Genomic DNA, 21,127 nt, shown 5'->3' with positions numbered 1-21,127 from the left:
TGTGTGCGAGAGAGTGAGTGAAGGAGAGAGTGTGTGTGAGAGTGAGTGAAGGAGAGAGTGTGTGTGTGTGTGTGTGTGTGTGTGTGTGTGTGTGTTTGTGTGTGAGAGAGAGAGACAGACGGACTGAGTAAAAAAAGTTAGCTGTGAGAGTCGAGTGAGACACACTGAGGGGATCTTTGAGGATCTCACCTGTGCACCACGCCGGCCCGGTGGAGATGCTCCACGGCCATGACGAGCTGCCGGACGTACTTCTGCGCCTCCCGCTCTTCCAGGCGCTTCTTCTCGTAGATGTGGTTCATGAGGTTCCCGCCCGGGCACAGCTCCATCACCAGGTAGTAGCTGTTCTCCGTCTCCAGGATGTCCAGCAGCTGCGTTATGTTCGGGTGGCGGATCATCTGCTGGATTTGACCCTCGCGCCGCAGGTTCTTTGTCACATACGAGTCTTTCTTGGCCTTCCTTTTGTCAATCACTTTCACTGCGACCTACGAGTAAAAAAGGGACATGGATTTTAATACATTTGACACTTAATGATCATAACCTGGGAAAAACACTCTACATTTAAACTTGCACGACTTATCACTACATGATCATGGAATGAGTTCACTATACATATAACCTTACATTACTTCCCAGGCTTTGTGCGAATGAGAGCTGTCATTGTGTTAACTGTTTCTCATTCCACCCCCATGTGGGGATGGGACTGAACAGGTGAGGCTGAGAACCGGAGCTGCTGTTGCGGTCATTAAGCTTGCCCGGAGCAACCGCTCACATTTGCTCCCTGGGAAAAGCCTAGGCAGGGGCTTTCGACTGGTTTACACTGGGCCCACAGGGCAACCGGGTGGGGGCAGGAGGACTGGAAAGCTGTGTGTGTGTGTGTGTGTGTGTGTGTGTGTGTGTGTGTGTGTGTGTGTGTGTGTGTGTGTGTGTGTGTGTGTGTGTGTGTGTTGGGGGGGGCTGCTTTTGGGGTTCACTGGACAGATACGAGGAACAAACAGACCTCACTGGCCCCCTCCTTCCCACTCCCACTGGAGGACAAGGCCCCAAATGGCTTGTTAATTTCACCCATTTGTCACATGCGTGTCGCAAAGAGCTAATGCTGGATAAACACACAGCGGGCCAGGACAGGGACAAATGTACACATTAACCCTGGGATAAGTCCGAAGGGCTCACCCAACTCCTAAAAAGGGAGTGTGGACAGATTTTCAGACAGAGACGGGTTGACAGTTCACCAACCTTTTAGTCTTTCGTTCACCCCACAATTTTCCGAGCTAGCACAATAAGAAAGGGTGATTTGTTACGCCCCTGATGAAAGCACCTCCACACAATCCCTGCCACTCAAGCTAGGACAATAAAAAGAGGAGTTCAAGAGGCTGCCTGCCTGTCTCGCCTTTATAAATCGCCATCCACGAGAGACCACTGAGCAAACAAAGTCATACATGACCAATTGAGCAAATAATTAGATCAATTACCCTAACAGAGGGACCCCGAGTGTAAGGTCAGTGGGAGTGAGGGGGGGAAACATGGGACCACACCGTCCCCACCCTAGTCTCCTCAGATGCTAATTCGGCCCCACTGTATGCTTAGGCGACAACAAAGGACTGGCTCTTTCACTGAAGCCCACGCTGTCGATGAAGGGCGGTGGGAGAGTGGGGGGGGGGGGGGGTGTAGGGGCTGGTGTGGGGAGGGGCGGGGTGGGTGGCTGGGGGTGTAGGGGCTGGTGTGGGGAGGGGCGGGGTGGGTGGCTGGGGGTGTGGTAGGGTGGGGATGGAGGGGCTGCCGCCGCCGCTGCCTGCGGGCTCCTGACCGACACGTTGTTTATCATTCCCTCAGACAAAGAGTATGGTGCGGGAGGGGAAAGTGGGTTAGATGTGATCACAACACACACACACACACACACACACACACACACACACACACACACACACACACACACACCGTGCACATGAGCACAGACACTCAGGGAGCATGTGCTATCCTCTCACTACTTGCCCACCCAGCCCCACCCCCACTGTTTTTCCTGGTGATGTCAGATCGATCCTGTGCGAGCGAGCGAGCAAGCAAGCAAGAAAAACAGCGGCGCGAGTGGAAGAGAGAGAGAGAGCACGAGGAGAACTAGTGCTTTGCTTTGTGATTTCGAGGGTTTGCATCATCGCCCGGGCGGCGCGCTTCTCCTTGCCACAGCAACAGGGAGAGAGGGGGTGTCTGTGGGGGCTCACTAGGGTTGGTTTAATCCTTCATATGCTAAGTAGGAATTCCAGGTCGCACATTAAAAAACTGAGACACTTGTTTTTTTCCCCACATGCAAATTGATTGGCTGCACCCACAAAAGAAGTTTAAACACACAAAGCAATTGGTGACCAATGAGAAAACAGCAAATCCAACACTAGATCAAAAACAACCCCCCAGGAACATCATTCATGAATAAGGCTGCTTAAATTGGTAATGTAAGATTTACACCTTTCTCTCCCAACAGTGAAATCTCCTTTAAGAGGCTATGGTGTCAGAGTAATATATTCTGATGTCAGGGACCTCATGAAGTCTTTCCAGATTCACACTGCTTGGTGTTGATCACTTTCTCTAGGGTAAGCTGTGATTAATTCAGACACCTCGGTAAGCTCGGAAAGCCACTGTTACCTAATATCAAGAAGGTGTAACTACAACTCCAAGACAGGTGACTTACCGTAACAGCCATTACTGGACCCTCATATGACCCTAAATGGTCAGTCAACGAGTTCCCATTACAATGTACCATTATGTGCACAATAGCCTCTTACATTCTCTGACAAACATCCCACCCCTATTCATATTTGAAATATTTCTACTTCTGCTTAACATAATGCATACAGGTGCAGATGAAAACAAAACTCAATACAAAAGTTTTTAATTAATCACATTCAAATGTTATCTCACCTTCTCCCCTGTCAAAGCGTGAAGACCCTCTCGAACTTTTGCGAAGGAGCCCTCTCCAAGTTTTCTTCCAATGAGGTAATTTCCAACTCTTTTCGTGTGATAGAAGTTGCGAAGGATGTCCCCAGGTGGACTGTTATTAAGGGGTGCGGGTAAAGCATTTTCTTTGGAATTCGGAGCTTTCACTCTGAAAAGTCTTGGAGCGTCGACCACCATCTCCTTGACAGCTTCTGGCACTGGAGACTGCCAACTTCTCAGTGCGCTCTCACGCTCAGTTACGTTACGTGCGACAGCCAAGTCTCTCTCCTTACGTGTTGTAAAACGATATTAGCTCTGCTCTCAGCAACGGACATCTGAAGTAAAGTCCCCTGTGTTCCGCCGCTGTTCCTAATAGCCTGTTGTGGACGTCTTTACTGAAATTGGCACACGCACCACCTGTCCAACCTGACGCTTTGTCTGACGTGAGTAGACCATGGAAGTGTCAAAGGACCCAAGTTGCGCTATAAGCAGTTTTTAATCGTTGCCGAAATAAGGACAAGCAAACCAATTAATGATCATAAATAAAATCTCCAGTAACGGTTATGGAATACCCTAGAATAAATGTTGAACGAGTAATTAACAAAAAGCTACGGTTCAGAAGCTGATGATGTGACATCCACACCTAACCACGTTTGCGATAGACTGTTGAATGCTTTGTGTGCGCTGGGCTATTTGATGCAAGTTTCCCGGGACTGGGGGTAGGCGTGACTTGTTTTGCTAAAAAATCCTCACTCGGTTACTAGGTTGAAATTCAGTCCAATCAGCTGCGTTGGCAAGGGCAAATGTGCCTGTGCCATCCATGCTTGCCAGTGAGTAACTCCGCCCTCAGACCCATGCGGTTCACAACAAAGACTATGTTGCGAGGGGGAAACTGTCAGGGGACGTGACTTTTGACATCTTCAGGTTACAGCTTTGCCTCATACCTGGACAGCCAACTGTATCTTAGCTTATGGCTTTGCTGTGGGGATATAAGTAGGCTGCAAACTGATAATAAATGATTAGGTCTAAAAATGCAATATAGCCTCAGCGATGGCTACAGTTGTATTAGTATTATTCGGACACACAAATTCATAAAAAAAGGTCTATCGAAAGTAGGCTAAAATAATCTATCTCCGTCTTTTTCGCTGAGTCTCTAATAATGGCAGTAGTAGTTAGTCTATTAACATTGCTATTATTCACTTGGGTGTATGGGTGACAGTTCTTCTAGACGTTATAAAAGTAGTCTACAGTCATGGTTCGGTGTTAGTCACCAGCTATAGGCTAGTTAAGGTCTGATTCAAGGCTTGATTCATTTGTTGACATGTAGGAACTGACAGATCATGTCCATTGAGTCATATGTTTGTGCATTTAGTGGTTATTTCTTACTGTGCTTCCTTGAAATGATGTGACGTTTCATGACTAACTGAACTGCATTTTGAACAGCTAAGTGACGGACGGTAGTTTCATAATCTGAACTGTGTATCATCCATCAGGGCTATCTGTTTTGATTCATTTGTTGAAATGTAGGAACTGACAGATCAAGCCAGTGCATTTCCATTGAGTCATAGGTTATTGCATTTAGTGGTTATTTCTTACTGGGCTTCTTTTATGTTCACATAAATGATGTAACGTTTCATGACTAACTGAACTGCATTTTGAACAGCTAAGTGACGGTAGTTTCATCATCTGGACTGTATATCATCCATCAGGGCTATCTGTTTTTTTCCACGTGTGTGGACGATACTAACACAGCAACGCCACCCTGTGGCAAGATTTGGAACAGCGATCAAACGAGAATGCACCTTCTTTTAGTCTAAGCCTCTAAGGTAATATGGAAATAGTCTAAGGTAATATGGAAATACTTAGGCTATTTACAATGGGGGACATTTTTTTTAAACATACATTTTCAGCATAGGAATTGTATTGAACAAAGTTCTGACAGATGGAATGGACATACAATATATTTTCTCAAACGTAAAATTGTATTGTCCCAGGCCTAGCTCGTCATAACCATAGACCAAGAAGACTGACTGTATGTCTATGGTCATAACATAAACGAAAATACACTGCCATCTACTGGTGCATAATGGAAACAATTCAATCCCGTCCTGCCCTTCGCCTCCACCACTACCGACACTGTCTGCTTCTCGAGCTACCACCAGTAACACAAGCGGACATGTTTGGCCGGCCTCTTGGTGGAGTGTAAATATACATTTGTCTTGCACGATAAAGGAATACATAGCCGAGGCCGGGAACCATGGACGCGGTCAATGCATTTAATCATGAGGTTAGTCTGTTCATGTCACAGTCATTCAGAAGATGAGGATTGCCAAAAGTGACTGAAGTTAGCTAGCTAGCCAATGTTTGTCTTTGACCAGCTAGCTAAGCTAGGTAGGGCTGTGTTGTGTGGAAGGCCGCAAACTGGCGCTGAAGGCCCGTTGTCTAAATGTGTAGTTATGTACAAGACTACTTCTGCTCACGCCAGAAGCCATAACATTGCTAGCAATTGCCACGCAGTGCTTGATCAAGTGTGTTTTGATGTGTTTCAAGTGTCAAACATTATACCGTTAGCCAGCTTGTTATGTAGCTAGTTGGCTAACAGGCTCGCGGCTTGAGGAGTGTCGAGTTTAGCATATGCTAAGCCAACCAGTCAACTAACGTTAGCTAGCTAACAGAATCACGCCATGGGACTTATCTGAGTTGGCCCCATAAGAGAAAATGCATCAACAACGCTATGCAAATGTTATCCGATCCTAAAATTACGCTCACTTTCGTTTAAACTACTGATAGGGCGGCTTTGCAACAAAGCACCAATGCACAACGTTACTTTTTAGCAACATGAGATGAGTAATTCAGACAGCATTCGCTAGCAAGCTTCCAGGTGACCTAGCACGGTGTGATTTGGGTTGCAAATGTAGCTTGTTAAAGCGAGCTGTAACTTAACGAGGAATTTGGAGATATCCATGCATGCACTTAAGAGTTTGGAAGACTTATCAATATCAAGAGCAAATTTGCTGGGGTCGATTATGAGAAGGGAAGGCCAGGGGAGTGGTGAACTCTACCAGTTGGCCAGCATCAGCCTTGTATCAATCGACAATACAAGAATGTGCCTGCGTGGGAGAGATGTTTCTGTTGTGATACGGTAAATGGATAAAGGTTTGCATCATGGTGAAATATGTCTTAAAGAAATGTTGACAGCAGGTTAGCTTAGCTAGTGCTGAGAGTAGTACAAGTGGACATCAACGTTTCCCACCTCTGGGAACATTTTGTGAAGGCAGTTTGTTTGGGCGCGTCTTCTTTTGATTGCTGAGGTGACTCGCTTTTACATTATCACATATGTTGTGTAATAAGTCGGCATTACATTATTTTGTTGTTGCTTATGTTATGATACAAGTATATTGTTTGTGTACTTGAAGCACTTCAGGCCTGGGCATATTTTGAAAACGTTTCATCATATTTGGAATGTGTGTGGGACTGAACTGAAGACAGGCCAAACGCACATGTACTCTTGAGAGCAATGTTTATGCTGAGTGCACTCTGTATTGAGTACCTTCAAGGGCACGAAAGTAATCTTTTGAATGGACAACAATGTTTTCTAAAGTTTCAGAATCATGCAGCCATTGGTGTAGCCCTACTTATTCCTAAGTTCTTAGCCATTTACAAAACTCCCGAATTAGTCCCTGAACATCAAATTAAAAAGTGGCATATCTTTTTTTTTTTTTTTATGATAAAAAAAAAGCAATACAGCAAACTACTTTGGGAATATCTGCAAATGAAGCTGTGGTGTTGTCATTACCGACGTGTTAGTCACAACAAAGAACAGGTCATAGGATGTTGTTTTATCATTTCCTTGCACAGATAGTATATCAAGCAGGTTGACTCTCGAATGCTGTCATGTTGGTAGATGTATTGTTATACAGGACTTCAAACCCACCCTAAGCATCATCAGGTTGATTGAAGGTGTTTTTCCCACACTGTTATTTTTGAATTTCCTACAGTTGTTTTCTCTGATGGACTCAAAGCCCCCAATCTCTCGGGCGAAGATGATCTCCATCACAAAGTCTGCCATCAAAGCTATAAAGGTAATGCCACAGACAGAGGTACAGGAAAGTGCATAGTAGCCTGGCTGATTGTCAAGTAGACAGTCCCAATTTCATGCATGTCAGTCTTATCCTGATGGCCACACAATGTGATCATATAATTGATTGATATAATTAATGTTTCTACTTTTTTGCAGTTGTATAAGCATGTTGTCCAGATTGTTGAAAAGTTTGTCAAAAAGGTATGTTACTTTGTTTTTAACGCTAATTTATATTATATGGATGTGTTTTCTCAAAATACACGTAATAATAATAATAATAATTGTTGTTAAGTTTTAATTAGTTACATATGGATATGTTCTCTCTCAATACACATATTAATATTTGTCATGCCATTCAATGACCGATTGAAGCCAAGATAAGCAGACAGTTACATCTTGCCTTCCATGTCATTGTTTCCTGCAGTGTAAACCTGAATATAAAGTCCCAGGACTGTATGTGGTGGACTCAATTGTGAGGCAGTCACGGCATCAGTTTGGATCAGACAAGGATGTGTTTGGGCCCAGGTTCACCAAAAACATCACCGGCACTTTCGAGAATCTCTGCTTGTGTCCATTTGAGGACAGGGTAGGAGTCTTCTCTCTATCTTTCTCTAAGCATTCGCAACTTTACAACTCGTCACTGAAAATTGTGCCTCCGTAGAACTGTATGTGGATGATATGAAAGTTGAACTTGACCTGCTCACCAGATTGTCTATGATGGATCCATAATTTTACCCTGCTTGTACATAGTATAATGTATACGGTTCGACTAAACACATACCCGTAAACATATCTAAAGTTATCCAGTTAGGAGCACAGTTATTCCTCTGAACCCTATATGAAATATTGGTGTGCTGTGTTCTTGATTTTTTCTTTTTCTTTTTCTTTGTTTGCAGAGTAAGATTGTGCGTGTGTTGAACCTGTGGCAGAAGAATGGCGTGTTCAAAATCGAGGTCATCCAGCCTCTGTTGGACATGGCCACGGGGTCCGGCAGCGTGGCTGGACTGGTAGACGGGGACCAAGCGGGACCCAACGGAGGTGAGGCACTCACTGATGCTTCAGCGGTGCTGAAAGTGGCCTGAGGCTTGAGCTACTACTGCAAAGCCCAGAATTGGTTTTCAACTGCTAAGGGGAGCCCTCTAATTGCGATACAGGGAAGGTTATATGTAGCATGAGAGATGTAGGTGTAGTGCGCAAGGCTGGTTGGTTGCAAACAGTGTACAGTAGAACGGTTGAAGTTCAGTAGTAGCTCTGTGTCCTCCTGGGTTGTCATGCAGCAATGACACTTCTTCAATAGCAGAAAGAAAGTTGTTTGATAAAAGTTTCGATCAGTTTGGCTGGTTAAATGCTAATTCCTTAAAAAAGCGCATAATGAATACGAAATTTTGGGTGCATGAACAAACCCCGAGCGTGCTCTCTCCATGACTAAGACACAGCCAATCACGTCCCTTGATTGTGCTGCGTACCACAACTGTCTTGCAAACAGCCAATCAGTTAACTGTATTTCTCAGTTGCACCCTCCACATTTCGTACAACAACAGAAGCAGCGTCGAACACGAGTGACAAGATGAGCGCAGTTAGGAAAGAAGCAACAAAGAAATTGTAGTTTAAAAAAAATCACTGGTCAGCTCACCAGTATGTCAGTTTTTAAAACATTTTTAAAAACATCAGAGCACAGTTGTGTGGAAATTGTGTAGGAGTGTAACAGTTTAGATGAAGACCGGGAACACAACAAGCTTGTTTGAATCCACAGCTGTACAGGAAGAGAGTAGCGCCTCTCCCGTTGACTTCAATGGAACGAGTCTTTTTCAGTATGGCAGAGCATGAAGCAACTCAGAAGTTCCTAACATTGTTGTCGGTCTATGCAACTACATCTGTTTTAACAACTAGGAGAGATTGTCATAGTTAAATGTGACATGTGTGGAGTGCATAGTAATTTGGCTTCTTTCATGGATTTAGGCTGTTGAATTTACCGCTCACAAATATGCAATCTATCATCAATGTATTATAAATGCAGACATGTAACATCACTTTCAAGTGTAAGCTTGACCCTAACCCTATGTTTGAAAGCCTGTTGTAAAGTTGTAAAATGCAATGTTACTATCCAGGTTACATCTCTTGCTAACCTCCTCACATTGAGTACTGTCAGAAACATAGTTAAGAATGTGTGTCATGAATAGTCAGTTGTTTAAGGACCTTGGTAAGCAATTGTTTTAGCCTAATTGTTTTAGCCTAATTGTTTTAGCTTAATTGTTTTAGCTTGATTGTTTTGTTTAATTGACCTTAAAGCATGGCTGCCATTAGTGCCTTTGGAAGCCCCCTACATAATCTTACCCTCATGTCTCTCATGTTGGAGAGGTTGGTAATAGTATTTTCTTAAGTATGAGCTTTACATGGGAGTTGTCCTGACAAAACTCATGATCAAGCGCTTTCCTTCCCAGCCTCTCCCCCTACCCCGGTGAAGAAGGTGCCGGAACCTCACCTGGTCGCAGCCCCGGCACCTCGTGTAGTGACCGCTAACTCCATCGCCGCTGCTGTGCCGCAGCTTCAGAACTCTGACGCCTTTGCTGCTGTAGCACAGCTCTTCCAGTCTACCCAAGGGCAGCAGGTCAGTCATCACCACAGTTACTGCATGGAGCTACTGTGCTTACAGCGCAGTTGTTCAAAGCTCATTTCATTTTCAGTAGTCCAGCATGGAAGAGCCATTTGGCATGACTTCACATATATTAATATATTAAGAAAAAAGAATCATACAGTATTTACCCGACTGTTAACCGCCCTGTATAAAAAACGCATTACAGTATTTTACGAAACAAACCCATGTATTGACCACACCAGTGTATTAACCGCAGTTTATTGAATTTTACGTCATGCCATCTAGTTGTGGTGCGAGCATTACTAGGCATTTAAAGGTTGTATGTGGAGTAAGTCTGTAGTGTAAGTAGGGATGGGCATTTCAAGCAAAAATACTGTGTGTGTGTGTGTGTGTGTGTGTGTGTGTGTGTGTGTATATATATATATACACACACACACACACACACACACACACACACACACACACACACACACACACACACACAACTACCTATACTTCCTCACACACACACACACACAGGAACACCCCAGTCCCTCTCACAGTGAAAACCATTTATTGATTATTTATTTAGTGTTATGGTATGCTGTGATGAAATGGAGACTAAACGTCTAAGACTAATTGTTAATTGATCCTCTGGTGACCTAGTGCCATGAAGATGATCTTCTGACATGCTTGCAGTGGGAATTGCAACCATTAAATTAACATGTTCAAGAAGGGCAAGGGGGAGGGGGGATTCTCCCCCCCCATTCAATAACATTACATTGATATCAGAGTAAGCCCTTGCTCCGTTGACGTCCAGGATTGTTTAATGTCTATGTGTAGCCATTTAACATTACCCGCAAGTGGTTGCCTTTTATTGGTGAGCTGATTTTGAGAAATTAAACTTTGCAGCTAAGGTTGTGTTTTCTGGTTTCTATGGTTATCTAGTTGCTATGCTAGCTAACTAACTAACTAGCTAGCTAAGGAAACGTGTTAATAACCTTAAACAGTTTAAATGGAAGAGTTCCATTTGCATGAAATGATAGCTAATGTTACAACCTCCTCGATTTAACTTATACAATTCTAATAGGAAAAGGTAGAAACCCTCAGGATGCCTGCGCAGCTTCATATTAACGAGTTCATATTCACAAGTTCATATTCACACGTATTAACATGAGTTCATCACAGGCTAGCAACTGGCAGCTGTTAAGATGGTTCCCTAAGCTAGAGATAGCTAGGATAGTTAAAAAGCTATGATGAGTAGAAACCCTGTGGGTGCCTGTGCAGCTTCATATTCACTTTATATTCAAACGAGTTCATGTTACACACGTTAGCAACTACCCTAAAATAGAGATTGCGAGGATAGGTCATACCCAGGTTAACTGGCATGAGACCTCTAACACCTTTGAAAGTTAAATACAGTATGGTGCAGTCTTACTTTAGCATTATGGAAGACTGAATGTGACTGATCGTGAATGAAAATGTGTCCATCTATCCAGTGTTGTTTTTCGAATGTGGAAAAGGGAGAGAGATAGACCCATTAACGCTTGTCTGGCAGAGTTACTGCGCGTGCAACTTACTAACTACCAGGTGGGAAAAAAATGCATTCCCATGTATAGGACGCACCCGAGTAGTAACCTTCGGGCTGCAGAAATATTGCAAAAATCAATGTATAAACCAGCGTTAATGGTCGGGAAATTACGGTAGCTGTACATGCCAATTGTGTGTTTTGTGTTGGAATTCATATGCTACCCATGACTGCATTATAACTAGAAATGGTCTTTCCCTAACCTCAGCTCCAGCAGATGCTTCAGACCTTCCAACAGCCTGGGAAGCCCCAGTCCCCACTGCTCCCCAACAGCTTGCCAGCTCAGATCAGCCTGCAGCCCCACACCGTTCCCCCAGTTGCCCCCGCACCCGCTGCCATGGTGCCTCATCCAGCTCACCTGAATGAGTCTATCGACAAGAAGGCCACTTTTGACAAAGTAAGGCAGACAGAGCCACCTGAAGCGTAGTACTTCTGTCCTCTTTCGTGTTTTTTCCTCAGCTGCTCGACTTCTGAATCTCACCGTAAAGCTCATCAGTATGGTCTTACATTATCAAGGGTCTGATGCTTTAAAACACGTATATCTTTATTCTAATTCTCTGTATCACTAGTGTTGTGCAGCAGGTCAGGAAGGCATACGCATGGATTAAAGTTCCCCAGCATTTTAGATTTGGAAATCGATAATTATACTGTAGGCTATGCCTATGGAAAATATTATTGTGTATATTTTCGGTAGCAAGATTTTGGATGGATATATATATTTTTTTATTAATCAAGTAGATCTAGCCTACTTCATTAATAAACACCTTTGTTTACACTGGGGATGCAACGGTGCAACGGGCCCACGGTTCGGTATGTGTCAGGGTTTTTGGGCCTCGGAAACTGAACGGTTTTTATTATCTTTATATTTAAGAAAAAAAACTATTTATTTTGCCTATAGACAAATACAACTTTCTATTCAGAAAAATGGCAGCCAATTCTGGAGGTCCAACGATTAGTGGAGAGAGCTTGATAGGGAATCTGTCAATTCACTTTCAATTTCTCTCTGTGATGTTTTTAGAGCTTTGCTGCTGAAATGTGTACAGGAGGGGACATTGTAATGCAGTTAATTTTTCCCCCTATCAAGTGACATAATCCAGAGTCAATAACCATTGAACCACCGAAGATGGTTTGTTGTTCTTAGTTAGATGTTTGTCTGAAAGTAGGATTACGCAAAAACGACTGGCTCGATTTCTATGAAACTTTGTGGAAAGGTGCAGCCGGGTGGCTCCACGAATTTAGTTTCACTTTCACTAACGTTGCGAGATGCGACATTTGGCCTTGGCGAAGGTCTGCACTCTCAGAGTACCAATTTCAGTTTCCAGTAACTGTTTAAGGTCCATCTAAAAACTCCAGGCACAGAATCTTTCCTTGCTTTAAACCCTGTGTACGTTTAAATCAAATATTGTATATTCATATTGAATGATGTACAGATGTGCAGTCTTTCGGAGGAAGTTGTGTTATTACACATGACCTGACCTTTCTTAGGCCTTTCCTTTGCAGACACTCCTGGATCGCTTTGACTACGACGATGAGCCGGAGGGTGCGGACGAGATGAAAAAGGAAGAGACGCCCTCAGCCCAGTCTGTCTTGTACGTACTGACCTATTTACTCCCCTACCTCTGCCGCCTCTCAGCTCCATGAAAACCTATAACAGGAAGAGGAGATGAGCAAATGGGATAGTGCTCCAAAATAGAATACAGCTACACAAGAGATTTTGAGCGAAGGTACAGATGTTCAAAAGGATACAAGCATTGTACGGACAACCAGGTCAGGTTCTGTTTAGGATTAGACTTCACATTTACATGTGATACTCTTTTCCAACACCTTGTTCATTCAGGTTGTTTTGCTAGGTTGTATGTGTTGTCATGAATGGTGGATTCTTCTTTCAGAAGGGCCCTCTTAACAGACACTAATCTGTGTAGTCATCTTAATCTAATATAAAAAAAGTTAGTGAGAACCCTCCAGCTCTTGGCTTGTTGTTCACGGTCTTATTTAATAACAGCGGGTTGTTGTTGTTTACTGTGTTTGTGTATTTAAAGCAGCCATATGGACAGCATGCCCCAGCCACATCCCCCGCCACAGCAGCTTCCCCCCGGCTTTCCCCAGCTCTCCTCTCAGATGCCCAGCATGGATCACTTCCAGCAGGCCATGATGGGGAAACCACATGACCCCACACAACAGGTAGCAGCAGGACCATACTTTGAAATATTAACAAATGTTTGTTATATCTCAACTAGTAAAAAGTCCCTATTATCTCAAATACAACCCAATGGCAATACTGGATGTCTTTGTGATGAATTCCATAAAATCCTGCATTCCTCTGTATGTGTTGCATCTCCACTGCGGTAGAAGAGATAGGATGTATTATCCTGGCCTGGGATCAGTGTGCCAATGTTGTGCGCTCAGCAAAACCCGCATGCCTAAACGTTGTCGTATTTAAAAAAAGGAAACACCCAGTCATTTTTTTTTTGTGATCTCTTTTTAAACTTTGTTAACGCGTGGTTTCCCCTGTTAGGTACCTCTACCTCCGAATGGGCAGCTCCAGGGTTTTGGCATGATGCCTCCCCAGCACTACCCAGGGATGATGCCTCCCATGGGGCAGCCTATGGTTGCCCAGCCCCAGCAGGGAGCTGTAATGCCCCCAGGCTTCCCGGGCGGATACCCGCCCCAAAATAATGCATTTCCGCCACACCTGCCTCCACATCAACAGGTTGGTCCCCTCAGTGCCTAATTGCCGTTTCATTGATCCACACTGATCTAGTGTTTACTCTATGCCGTTTCATTGATCCACACTGATCTAGTGTTTACTCTATGCCGTTTCATTGATCCACACTGATCTAGTGTTTACTCTATGCCGTTTCATTGATCCACACTGATCTAGTGTTTACTCTATGCCGTTTCAAAGGGGCTCATTTGCATACAGTTACAGCCATTTTAGCTTTGTATGTAATTACTTACTCATATTAGGTAGAGTGAGTTGTGAAAGGCAGTCGAGTGAGTCGTGCTAGCCAGGTAGAGTGAGTTGCAAGTCAGTGTAAACACTGCGCATGTGAAGGCCTGGCTTGTACAGTATAATTCCTGGAGCAAGAGACTGAACCCCTAACTGCTCCTGATGTATAAATGCAATTTCCTTGTATGTCGCTTTGGATAAAAGGGCCTGCTAAATGACTAAATGTAAAATGTAAATGTAATAATTTTGTGTCTGCAGGATGTTTCCATGGAGATGGACTCTCCCCCAGTGAAAGACCGGAGGCAATGGCCAGACAACAGGCGGTCCCATTCACGCTCAGGCTCCAGGTAATAAATAATAATAATAATTCATTTCATTTATAGCGCACTCTACATTCACCTGAATCTCAGAGTGCCACAGTACATAGTGACAACATAGTTAAAAACAACCTATAATAAAATAAATGTAGGTTTAGGTAAGAAGGGATTGCATCGCCGGATCTCTCAAAACAAAAACACATGTGGATCTCCATTTTGTGGAAACATTAAGGGCTTCTTGTAAAACATTTTTGTCTGGGCTCATTCGGTTCAGATCTCCGAAGAGGAGACGCTCCCGTTCCAACTCCCGGTCCAGGCGGACGAGGCACAGGCGGTCCCGGTCGTGGTCCCGGGAGAGGCGGCACCACTCCCCTCAGAGGAAGGAGAGAGAGCGGGAGCGGGAGAGACGACAGAAGGGACTCCCTCCCCTCAAAAACGAGACCCTCAGCGGTAAGGCCACACGACAGGTTTATGTTTTTAATTAATTAATTTAAACTTCGGGACAGACGATGACCTTTCAGATGAGCTCTGTTCACATTCAAGGTCTGCTAATTTAATGACTCAGCTGTGGAGCATTACGTAGTGACTTACCCACATCCCCCCCCCCCCCCCTGTGTCCCTCTGTTTGTGACAGTGTGCAGCACCACCCTGTGGGTGGGCCAGCTTGACAAAAGGACTCAGCAGCAGGATGTGGCGTGTCTGCTGGAGGAGTTTGGCCAGATCGACTCCATCAATGTGAGCCTGAGCTTAGACTGTGACCTCTTCAAATTAATTCATGTTCAGGATGTACTTGAGCACTGGCTTGTTTCCCCCCCAGTGCACTTTAAGAAATTAAATGCAGCCACCATAAACATTTTATTTCATTAAGAGCTTCTGTAGCGTGTCCGTGTGATGCTACAATCATATGAACTTATATGTTGTCCTCTCCTTGCTCTTGTCTGGTAGATGATTCCTCCGCGTGGCTGTGCCTACATCGTCATGGTGCATCGGCAGGATGCGTTCAAAGCTCTGCAGAAGCTTAGCAGGGGCACATTCAAAGTCAACCAGAAAGCCATTAAGGTGAATGACCATGAGCCACTAAGCCACATAGAAAACATCCGATACATGATACAAAGCGTATAACCTGCTATCTTTTTCGCCTCAGATTGCATGGGCACTGAACAAAGGCATCAAGGCTGAGTATAAACAGTACTGGGACGTGGAACAGGGGGTCACCTTTATCCCCTGGAGCAAAGCAAAAGTGGAGGACTTGGAAGGCTTGAAAGAAGGTGGCATACTGGACACGGATTCCTTATCTCCAGGTAAACTGGATGACCTCCATGTTTTACTCTTCAAGACCCGTACACATATCCAGTGATTCACTCGTTGCCCATTGGTTTGTAGTTGACCGTTGGTTGCTAGTAGGTATTCCAAGCTCTGGTTGCCAAGGTATCCTCCTTATATGTTTCCCATTGTTAAAGTAGTAGGCTTGCTAGCTAGCTTGATATTAGCATATACAAGATAATAAACAGATTGGTAGGCTGTACTCACATACTTCAACAGTGAATTGGAAACATTTCTCCCACATTTAAATTTCTTTTTGATATAAAAAATAAACGTATAATCTATATACTATGGTCGTGGACGATGTTTCCTTGCAGGCAACGCTTAGGGAGCTCAGTCCTGACATCATCTGTCAGTTGAAGGTATCTTTCACTCCCATTGGTGGTCGCCTCAATCACCTTGCTCCAAAGTCAAGATTAGTTCAAAGGAGTTGTATGTAAGCCTGACTAGCTGCGAGTTAGCAAACTAAATGATTTAATACCCCCCACTCCGAGCAGGTTTGGGGCTGTGTATTACTACGTTTGCACACCCCTACCTCCTCTCCCTTTGCAGAAGCAAACAAAAGCCAAGGTGGCAGAGGTTGAAACATGTAAGGTGAAAACATTGATATGATTGAAAGATATCTAGGCTATTATATCAATTGATACTTATATGTTAAATTAACTTAGTCAAGGCAGACAGCCTTTATTTAAGCACTCAAGCTTTTGGGCTAGCTGTTACCCGATGGGCTTTCAACAAAGCTACTTGGATTGAGGCTCTTTTGGAAATGGATTGAGGCTCTTTTTTATTTTATTTTAAATGGAGCGTTCCATTTCTCCACAAATCAACAAACCCTTTAACTATCATTATTTTAGCCTCTTAAATGGGATGGGATTTAGCAATTACATCCATTTCTAACAGTGTGGGCTTATGCCCATCACGGCATCTTTGCTTTGCTGTTTTAGCTACACTGACTCACTAGTGCCTCTTGAGGTATAACGTGGTATTGTGAAAGAGGATGGCCCGGGGGTAGCTGTTTAGCATGCTAACTTTTAGTGAATATCTGGGCAACACAGAGCATAAGCGTTTTTGACATTATGTCAACATGGTCATTTCTGCTATTTCTGGTTCATTTTGAATATTTGAAACTAAAATTCTTACATATAGCACCTTTAACTCTGGACCCTCCGACTTTGCTTTGCCAAGGGTCATTTCACCTGCAACTCTCCTAATCACACAGTCGCTGCTAGTCGCCCCCCCCATGTGTTTGGGGCTTTATTTGAATGCACATTATGTAGTCTTCAATCATTTTCTGAGTTATATCTTTTTAGGCATTCTGCAGATTTAAAGGTACAGTATGTAGGATTTACGGTGATCCCTTAGCAGAAATGGAATATAGTAATCATAATTATGTTTTCATTAGTGTATAATCACCTGTAACTACGAATCGTTGTGTGTTCGTTAGCAAAGAATAAGTCCTTCGTATCTATATAGGGAGCGGCTCCTCGTCCACAGAGTCAGTCATGTTGCACCACCATATTTCAACAGCAGCCCAGAGCGGATAAACCAAAACACTAGGAAGGGCCTTTTGCTTTAGCCTCTCATACTCACTTGGAAATAGACTATTCAGTTGGTTGCAATCTGCATCTTCACAGCAAGATGCCACTAAATCCTACATACTGTACCTTTAAAGTGTTTTTTTTTTTTAAATTTTATCAGAACCACTAAATCTAACCCAGAATTATATCACATTTGAAATTTTTATCATAAGCTTAAAATTGCTTGCGATGAAGATTTCATAGAGCTCATAAGGCCTGTTTTCTAAACTCCTCACAGGGTGGCCGGGTGCTCAGAGTGAACACGATATGGTGGACGAGGTGTCCCAAAACGGACGCTCAGAACCTGCTCCAGCTGAGGAGAAGCCGGCTGTCGCACCTGTGCAGGTAAGACCTTGCATGACTAGCTTCACAAACTGTTTGTCATAGTATAGTATAGAATGTTATATAGTATAGTTTAGTGTAGTAGAGTAGAGTATGTGAATAAAAACAGTCCTGTAATAATGATTACTTTTGTTCTTTGCGTCCACTTCACTCAGGTGCTACCAGGCCAGCAAATAGGAGTGCTGGGATCAGTGCCGCCTCCAGGGTTCCCAACCCACATGGGTATCCCACCCCCAAACTTCCCACCAGGAGTGCCCCCTCCCCCTCCACCCTTCATGAGACCTGGATTCAACCCCATGCAGATGCCCCCAGGGCCTCCAGGTACGTGGGCACACTCACTTCTTGCACTGTGGCACATGTCTAACTCGTTGGCACATGTCTGACTCGTTGGCACACGTCTTGTGACAAGTGTGGAAGTGTTGAAAGACACCTCTGATGACGGTTTACTCAGAAAGGGTGCAGTGAAAAATGCAATTTTTACACAATTTGTAAAGTTTTAGGTTGAATGAATAATGTCTTAAGTAGGTAGCATCTGCTGTGTCCATCTGGATTTTTTTTACTTCATAAATTTAGGTTGTCATTTTAATATTTGTGCCATCAACTCTGTCTTTCAGGATTTCTTCCCCCTGGTGCTGTGCCCCCCATGGGTGCTTCTGGACCCCCACCTCCAATTCCAGGGCCCGGTATGCTCCCAGGTAAGCACCCAGCAACAGTCAACAGCAGTGCAGGTGTTTATTCTACCTGTCTGAAACCCTAGAGCTAATTCAACAAAGAGGCTTGTTTGAGAGTTTAAGTAGTATTTAGTATAGACTGCACCAGCATACTTGGGCTTGTAGGTTAATACTATCAGTATAAAACAGATAAAGCTGGCAGACTGCAGAGCAGACCAACTGCAGGCACAAAAGACAGCTCACCATTATGAATTTAATTACGTAGCATAATGAGGACAGTCTGTTTGACATACCCACCCATGTGAATCGCATTGCTGAAGGTACGGTCATACTGCTGTCAGTGTCGATATATCATTTTCTGTTTGCCCTCCATTGTGACGTGTTTTTTTGTTTGTTTGTTTGTTTTTTTTTCCCCTTCCTCTCCAAGTTGGCGGTTCGGAGGAGCCGTCAGGTGATCCTGCCGGACTGGGCCACAGAAACAGTGACGGCTCTGATGGATACAACGCCGCTCATCAAATGGGTAGGTGTTTGATCACCTTGGGTAATCTTATTTGGATTTGGATTTGTTTAACGGGGAGTTGCCCCCTGGTGGTAGCATTCCTAACGCTGGACAAAATTAATAGCATTCTCCATTAAACGAAAATGAGGTGAATGGGTCCCTCTCGCTATGTGTGTGCATGGGGGGGTTTGCTTGAAATGCCTACTCCTATGAGTGAAACATGTATGGTGTTGATATGCCAGGTTTCCTGTCTTTTTTGTCTTCAAATCTGAAGGACCTGTTTTTATATCCTCCTCAAAGGTAACCAGATTGGTGCACCTCCAGTTGGCCTTCTGGGGGCAAGGCCTGGTATGATGCCCTTGCAGCGCCCCCCAGGTATGCCACCCCCACACATGCAGCGCTTCCCGATGCCCCCGCATCACCCCAACATGCCGCCAATGCCCCCTCAGATGATGCCAAGAGGGCCGCCACAGATGATGCACCGAGAGCCTCCACCAGGGGGCTTCGGTATGCCACCTCCCCACCCTATGAAAGGCCCCTTCCACCCGCCAGGACCTCCGGGGGGACCTCTCGGTCCACCCGGGGGCCCCCCTCCTGGTCTTCCTGGGCCCCCAGGACCTCCTGGTCCTCCTGGACCTCCCTTTATGCGGCCGACTGGGCCTAGAGGACCGGGACCAGAAGGGTCTGACGCCCGGGACGGAAGGCCTTTCCGGAATGAGCGAAACCAGGGCTTTGGGCGAGACCAGGAGCAGGACTGGTTTGGAGGGCGGAGGTCATTCGGTGAAGGACGGGGAGGAGATCGTCCGGAGGCTAGGGAGAGGTCATTCGGTGAAGGGCGGGGTGTAGATCGTCCGGAGGGTAGGGAGAGGTCATTCGGTGAAGGACGTGGTGGAGATCGTCCGGAGGGTAGGGAGAGGTCATTCGGTGAAGGACGTGGTGGAGATCGTCCGGAGGGTAGGGAGAGGTCATTCGGTGAAGGACGGGGTGGAGATCGTCCGGAGGGTAGGGAGAGGTCATTCGGTGAAAGACGGGGTGGAGATCGTCCGGAGGGTAGGGAGAGGTATGGAAACTGGCAAGAGGAAGAACAGCAGCATGGTGGTGGTGGTGGAGGTGGGGGAGGAGGTTGGGAGCGGGATCGAGATCGGGATCGGGATCGAGACAGGGAAAGAGACAAAGACAGAGAAAGAGAAAGAGAAAGAGACAAAGACAGAGAAAGAGACAAAGACAAAGACAGAGAAAGAGAAAAAGACAAAGACAAAGACAGAGAAAGGGACAAGGAGAGGGAGAAGGACAGAGACAGGGAGAGGGACAGAGACAGAGACCGAGAAAGGGAGAGGGAGAGGGACCGAGACAGAGGAGGGAGGGAGAGGGAACGCAGAGACTTGAGGAAGAGTCCTGAGGGGGATAGAGGAGGCGACGGCAGCAGCACCACCACCGAGGAACACAGTCGGCCAACCAAACGGAGTCGCGACCGCGAGCGGAGCTCCCGGTGGGACCGTGACGACTGGCTCAGGGGGGACAAGAGCAATGAACTCAGCAGTGCTGAAAAAAACCCAGACGCCAACATCATCATCGAGGCCCCCCTCAAAGACTTGGCTGGAGAGCAGTCACCCGCCAAGCCCGAACCCCCTGCAGACGCGACCAAAGGCGCAACCGCCGAGACGACCGTCGAGGCCCAGGACTCGGAGCCCACAGCAGAGGATCCGCCCAGTGAAACTGCAGAGGCTCCACTCAGTGAAACTGTGGAGGCTTCACTCAGTGAAACTGTAGAGGCTTCACTCAGTGAAACTGTAGAGGCTTCACTCAGTGAAACTGCAGAGGCTCCACTCAGTGAAACTGCAGAGGCTCCACTCAGTGAAACTGCAGAGGCTCCACTCCGTGAAATTGCGGAGGCTTCACTCAGTGAAAATGTGGAGGCTCCACTCAGTGAAACTGCAGAGGCAACGGAGTCGTAGAGCCGTAGGGCAGAACAATGCAAGCCAGTCAGACTGTCATGTGTTTGTGGCCAATGTGGAACATTGCCCCCTTTTCAAATGCCCATATCCTGCTGAGGAGCGTGAATGTTGGTCAGATAGCTTAACAAAACTAAACCACACCATGTGTAACAAAACAAGAATCTTACCAGAAAGGCAAAGAAAATGTTTATGATGTAAATATGTTTGTATTTTTAAGTGTAGATTTTTTGGAGGGATTAATTTTTTTTTTTAATTCTTTTCCTCTGGGTTTTAAATACAAACGTTGACTCTAAATATGAAAATATGCCCTTTTTTGTTGTAATG

General features: G+C 45.1%; 2 protein-coding genes across 2 annotated transcripts; one reads left to right on the top strand and one right to left on the bottom strand.

Annotated features, from left to right (window-relative positions):
• Window positions 1–82: 82 nt before the first annotated feature.
• Window positions 83–3,606, bottom strand: LOC122131696 (hormonally up-regulated neu tumor-associated kinase homolog A-like). The gene is made up of 2 exons (XM_042706341.1): window positions 2,911–3,606; window positions 83–482 (listed from the first exon to the last, which is right to left on the bottom strand). The coding sequence occupies exons 1-2, from the start codon at window positions 3,121–3,123 to the stop codon at window positions 186–188; spliced, it is 510 nt and encodes a 169-aa protein (XP_042562275.1). The 5' UTR covers window positions 3,124–3,606; the 3' UTR covers window positions 83–185.
• Window positions 3,607–5,041: 1,435 nt separating this feature from the next.
• Window positions 5,042–20,803, top strand: scaf4a (SR-related CTD-associated factor 4a). Its single transcript, XM_042706342.1, has 21 exons — window positions 5,042–5,212; window positions 6,924–7,007; window positions 7,163–7,207; window positions 7,431–7,592; window positions 7,903–8,044; window positions 9,448–9,614; window positions 11,378–11,566; window positions 12,670–12,758; window positions 13,209–13,350; window positions 13,685–13,879; window positions 14,378–14,466; window positions 14,711–14,886; window positions 15,071–15,171; window positions 15,382–15,495; window positions 15,581–15,737; window positions 17,575–17,681; window positions 17,834–17,999; window positions 18,293–18,373; window positions 18,777–18,869; window positions 19,149–20,116; window positions 20,249–20,803. Exons 1-21 carry the CDS (start codon window positions 5,183–5,185, stop codon window positions 20,801–20,803), a joined length of 3,852 nt encoding a protein of 1,283 aa, XP_042562276.1. The 5' UTR covers window positions 5,042–5,182.
• The last annotated feature ends 324 nt before the right edge of the window (window positions 20,804–21,127 follow it).

Source organism: Clupea harengus, unplaced genomic scaffold, assembly GCF_900700415.2.
Source record: "Clupea harengus unplaced genomic scaffold, Ch_v2.0.2, whole genome shotgun sequence".
NCBI classification, from domain to species: Eukaryota; Metazoa; Chordata; class Actinopteri; order Clupeiformes; family Clupeidae; genus Clupea; species Clupea harengus.
The sequence above is the reverse complement of the archived record's forward strand: the minus strand, read 5'-3'. Positions and strand labels throughout refer to the sequence as shown.

Bases quoted from the DNA above. Each gene is read 5' to 3' on its own strand.
- scaf4a (XM_042706342.1), top strand. From the start codon at position 5,183: ATGGACGCGGTCAATGCATTTAATCATGAG. The intron at 5,213-6,923 runs GTTAGTCTGTTC...AATTTCCTACAG, and splicing joins TCAATGCATTTAATCATGAG to TTGTTTTCTCTGATGGACTC. The intron at 20,117-20,248 runs AGGGACAAGGAG...AAGAGTCCTGAG, and splicing joins ACAAAGACAAAGACAGAGAA to GGGGATAGAGGAGGCGACGG.
- LOC122131696 (XM_042706341.1), bottom strand. From the start codon at position 3,123: ATGGTGGTCGACGCTCCAAGACTTTTCAGAGTGAAAGCTCCGAATTCC. The intron at 483-2,910 runs GTGAGATAACAT...TTTTACTCGTAG, and splicing joins ACGCTTTGACAGGGGAGAAG to GTCGCAGTGAAAGTGATTGA.